Source organism: Plasmodium cynomolgi, chromosome 14 (genome assembly GCF_000321355.1).
Source record: "Plasmodium cynomolgi strain B DNA, chromosome 14, whole genome shotgun sequence".
NCBI lineage: Eukaryota > Apicomplexa > Aconoidasida > Haemosporida > Plasmodiidae > Plasmodium > Plasmodium cynomolgi.
In genome coordinates this window covers 2,088,172-2,093,079 of record NC_020407.1, presented here as the reverse complement: position 1 = coordinate 2,093,079, position 4,908 = coordinate 2,088,172, and the positions used below count along the sequence as shown (strand labels likewise).

Below are 4,908 nucleotides of genomic sequence, written 5' to 3'. Positions count from 1 at the left end.
GGGGAAAAAAAAAACAACATCACTGCTGACCTTTCGCTAGCCACCCTTTTAATCGCTGGAAAAAGTGAAAAAGTCCAACGCAGGCTAGATGGTCTTTATGTCTGTTGCCTTCTCGCCACAAACCTGTTTGATTCGTCCTTTTGTTTAACTCCTTACGGAAGTTTACCTGTTTTGGGAAACTCAATTATATGTTTTTGTGAAGGGGGGTACGCACAACATGCACTGAGCATCTTTTTTTTTGTTTTGTTTTCTCAATTTTTGTTGCGTTTTCGATAGCAGTTAAGTTACATATCTGACTTGCAAGTGTTCTCATGTGCGTTGTGTGTATGTCTCTTTTTTTTTTTTTTAACCCTGTGTAAGCAGTCCAAATCGCGCAGCACAATTTAGCCACATGTGCGTGAAATTATTTCGCAGTCCGCCTTTTTTTTTTTTTTACCTCTTCGGTGTTGTTACCAATTTGAGTATTCCACTGTTCAGCCAGCGCATTTGTCATTCGACGTGTGCCTGCGAACTTAGACATACCACCGCGAACTTACACATACGAGCGCGAACTTACACACACCTCCGCGAACCTCCGCACACCCCCACATACCTCCTCGAACCTCCTCGAACCTCCTCGAACCCAATGGAGTTCTCTTCCTATGCTGGGTTGAGCTCTGAACGCCTGGCCTGCCTCCGGAACCTTGACATTCGCCGAAAGTCCGTGTACAACGGATCGAACTTCTCCTACGGGAATAACATTTACGAAGTCTTACACAACTGTTGCACGGAAGAGTTAAAAAATGAAGAAGACACGATTGGCATCGATCCGTATGGCAATAGGTACGCCCCGAAGAGTGTCAACTACCGCGACAGGCAGAACCGCGACTACAACTACGCGGGCCTGCGGTCGGAAATTAAGAACAGCATTAATGTGCGCAACCGAAGAATAAAAAGTGACCTGAACATCCACGGGGGGGGCACCTTAAAGGATACCATACAGCATAATGTAAACGAAGATGAGGTTAGCAACCCTAAGCACTTTTTTTCGGACAAAGGGTACGTGTTAACTCCGAAGAGGTGTCTAGCCAGACATGTGGATGATAGCGAAATCGATAAGTATTTTTCCACCAAGTATGCTGTGACGGATGCGTCAAGTGGACGAACAGAAATTATGGTTGAGAGGAAACCAGGGTGCTCCAATATCATTGTGCAAAACTTCTCCGAGTTTGATGCCTATGCCACGTACAAGCGACAGGACGAGCGGAAGAAGGGCCGGGACTCCTTTGTTCATACAAAGATGGTGAGTGGGGGCGGAAGTTGAGATGTGGGAGCTGCCCCACAGATGAGTTAGAGAGAGCGTGGGGTGCGCCGGATGAGTGGGACTAGCGAAACGCGCGCGATGTGCACATGTAGTAGCGGTGGTGGCTGCCTATCTATGGGGGCATCCAAAAAAAGTCCCATAGAGAACTGTGAAAAGATGAGCCGTTCGCCCCCCACCCCGCAATGATACATTTTCTTTCCCCTTTTCTGCTACCTCAGGGTATCGTGCCGAAGGATGGGACGCCCACGGATGATAAAAAATGCAAAGCAAGCGCTATGTTTACACAAGTCCACCGAAGCGACAACATCGCACCCGATAAATATTGGCTCTGTCCCACCGTGGACAGCGAGAAAAAAAAAAAAAAATTTTTGCCTAAACTTGGGCCCTATTTGTGTGTAGTAACACGCATCGCCGCGCGGGTTCGTCGGGCCAACCACTCCGTTTTTGTGGCCCCTTCGCCGCTGCGCTGGGGCATCTCCCCACTGCGTAGCCTCCTCTATTGAGCGCCAAACACAGCAGTAACGATGCAGAAGTAACGACTAATGTGCTCCCATTTGTTCAATGTTGTGCAAGCTGTTTCCACACGGGGAGTGCGTCCCGCTGCGTAGCCCTTACCGCGTTCCCGTTACTCCTTCGCTGCGCATCCTTTTACCACTTCTGCTGGGGCTCACGCCTCTCCCTTCAAGCGGCTGTAAATATTGAGCAGGACGACGGTGGACAGGGCAAAGGTCAGGGTGATGACGAGCACCCCGGGGCCTACCTTGTCCGTATAGTTAATTGGTTCCTTGTTGATGAGCGCCTCTGCCCTCTTCAAATAAATATGGAAGGAGTACAGGATAAAGAAGATAGCTACTGGGGCCATGATAACTCCAGAGGCGAATCCATACGAATTGGAAAAATTCAAAAGGGTAATAGATATCGTTGAGAGGAGGACACTTGTGTTCAGCCACTGCAACAGGGTTCTCTCATTGGCAAAAAAGGTCTTGGGTTCCACTCTCACGACTGCAGTTTTGGGTCTTTTTATCTCAATAATTTTATTTTTACAAAAAAATATTTTCTTGAAAAAGGAGGTGATTCTATAGGATGAGGATTTATTACCCTTAGAGGGAGTAGTCTCTTCCACAGGGTCTAGAAGAGGTTCATACAGATCGTTTTCTCCTGCGAGAGTGTGTCTCATGATGGATGGTTTCTCCTTTTGGGGAGATGTCTTCCTTGGGTTGTTTCTACTGTCTGCACTGTATGGTCCACGAATGTAACTCCCCCGGTTGTTGCAGCAGTCTGCACTGCCTGCGCTGTCAATGCTTAAATTAATGTGACGAGGAGAAGCAGATGTGGATTTATTCCTTTCGATCTCGTTTCGATAAATCACTTCACTCTCGTGAGCAATTCTTGCAGATGCACCAGTGTAGGTGATTCCCTTTTTGCGCTCCTCTTTTTTTCCATTACGATGCTTCTCTACCCTTTCTGTGTACTCGACTGTATTTTCACTTGAGCTGAGATCTGTGTCGTTGTCCTCATCGGACAAACTGGACTCGTTACTTTCGTTGCTTTGCAGGGTCCCCCTTCTGCCACCGCTGCCATCGCTGTCATCACTTCTGGGTTTTTTATTTTGCCTTTCCTTTGCTTCACCTTTGCTTGTCAATACTTCTACCCCTACCGCTACTCCTTCCTTCTTCTCCGTCTCCGTCTCCGTCTCCTTCTTCTCCTTCTTTTTCTTCTTCGTCTCCTTCTTCTTCCTTTTCTCCCCCCTGCTGGAACCCTCCCCTGCGTTTAATTTTGCCCACTTGGGGTGTGTGTAGATACGCCAGTGGGGGGCTGTGGAAATGCGGTGTGGGTAGAGCATAGAGATGCCTTGCAGGTAGGAAGAGTATCCCCAAATTTCTTTGGCTACCCCTAGATGGTTGAGTTGGAAGGAGAAGTCCCTGCTGGAGAGTTCCTTCACACTGATATCGATAACTGCATAGTCGAAGTAGGCGTACTTTCTCTTTTCCTTCGCGGTGATTTCTTCTTCGTTTCCCGTTTTGTATTCCCCCTTATGGAGGTTACTTCCACTTGGGACACCGTTATGCTGCTTAACTTTACTCGGTTCGTCCAACTCACTGTGGTCTCCTTCCACGGAGTCGACTTCTTCACACCCATGAATGGCCCCCTTATCTGTGTGCACCCAGTAGCAGATATTCTCGTCGATGTAGCCACTAAGGTTATCATCCCCAAAGTGGATTCTGTTCACTTTGCTTTTGAGACAACTCGTTAAGTTGTTCTTCTCTATCTCACGGATGTACTTCTCACAATGCTGTAGTTGTAGTGAGTCTGAACCCTGAATTGGATGGGACCCACTAGAGGATGAATCTCTTATCCTCAGATTGTACAAATCGTTAACGCAACCTATTTTGAGGTCCTCCTGTGGTACGTCCTTAGCAAAGACATACTTCTCATTGGGATCACAACTGGGTTCAAATAAATTAAAATGTTGAATCACAGTTTTCGTGGATTCTTTCTCTGCATCTATGTAGCTATAACATCGTAACCTAATACTTTGACTACTACTCCCCCCAGGTTGATTACTCCGATTAATACATCTGTGGTATCTACTAAACGTAGAGTCATCCAAGTAGATCGTTGTTAAGTAATTTTGTATTTTAGATGTGGAAATTAATTCTATGAAGCTTTCAAAAGGGGGCATCAATTCATGCTCCTTCAAATCGTGGTAATGGATGGAATAGTATTTGCTAATTTCTATTTTGGCACTGATAAGGTCTTGTGCTTTTACTAGATACTTGGTGTGCTTAATGACTCTTTGTGGGTTCTCTTCTGCATCGACTTGGGGATGAACACTCTCCTTGGGGGAGGTGGAAGCTGCACTGCTCTGTGATTCTCCACTTTGGGAAAATCTGTTTTCGTTTTTATTTTTCCTCTCCAAGTTGGAGAAACCTGTCATTTGGGGGGGGGCTTCCCTAAGGCGGTCTTCCATGGGGCGGTCTTCCCTGGGGTATACTTCCCCATAGTGTACTTCCCCTAGGCCTTCCCCAGAGTGGACCTTCGCGGAGACCCCGCTTCGAACCTCCCGATAATGCTTATAGCAAAGAGACAAAATACACACAAGTAGATTCATATCGTAGCTCATGAAAAAACTTTTAATAACGACAGTGATGTAGAAAGATGAACTGATAACCTTATCATTATGTTTGTCAAATTTTTTTGTAATTTTTGTAAACCCTGTAAAGTTTGTAATTCTATAACTATCGAGAAACTTCAACGTATTTCCCAACTCGTTTAGTTTCTTTAAAATTTGAGATAACTCCACTAAAGAATTTCTTTTGTGTAACTTTTCTTGACATATCTGTGCGTCATTGTACCATTCCTTTATCATTTTTCTAGCGAATTTGTTAATTTTATTTAATTCTCCATTTAGGATATTCTGAAATCTGGACTCAGCTGATTGATACTCTGCTCCGCTCAATGCTCGTGTGCTCCCGAAGTTGCTTGTTACTTCCTTTATGGTGATGGTGGAGGTATCTTTCCCTGCGGGGGGGGAAGCGGTCATGCAGTTTATATGAAGTAGACGCGAGGATGATGCGAAGCTGATGCGAAGCTTATGAGAAGCT

At 45.8% G+C, this 4,908-nt stretch overlaps 2 protein-coding genes across 2 annotated transcripts; one reads left to right on the top strand and one right to left on the bottom strand.

Annotated features, from left to right (window-relative positions):
* Positions 1-1,145: 1,145 nt before the first annotated feature.
* PCYB_145590 (hypothetical protein) lies at positions 1,146-1,863 on the top strand. The gene is made up of 2 exons (XM_004225030.1): positions 1,146-1,282; positions 1,522-1,863. The coding sequence occupies exons 1-2, from the start codon at positions 1,154-1,156 to the stop codon at positions 1,804-1,806; spliced, it is 414 nt and encodes a 137-aa protein (XP_004225078.1). The 5' UTR covers positions 1,146-1,153; the 3' UTR covers positions 1,807-1,863.
* Positions 1,864-1,970: 107 nt separating this feature from the next.
* On the bottom strand, positions 1,971-4,825 carry PCYB_145580 (SPX d0main containing protein; the record flags this gene model as incomplete). Its single annotated transcript, XM_004225029.1, has 1 exon — positions 1,971-4,825. A coding segment is annotated over one exon (2,853 nt), but the record flags the coding sequence as incomplete, so codon positions are not given.
* Between the last annotated feature and the right edge of the window lie 83 nt (positions 4,826-4,908).

Excerpts from the sequence above, each read along its gene's own strand:
- PCYB_145590 (XM_004225030.1), top strand. The coding sequence starts at position 1,154 with ATGGTTGAGAGGAAACCAGGGTGCTCCAATATCATTGTGCAAAACTTC. Across the intron at positions 1,283-1,521 it reads CCTTTGTTCATACAAAGATG|GGTATCGTGCCGAAGGATGG; the intron begins GTGAGTGGGGGC and ends CTGCTACCTCAG.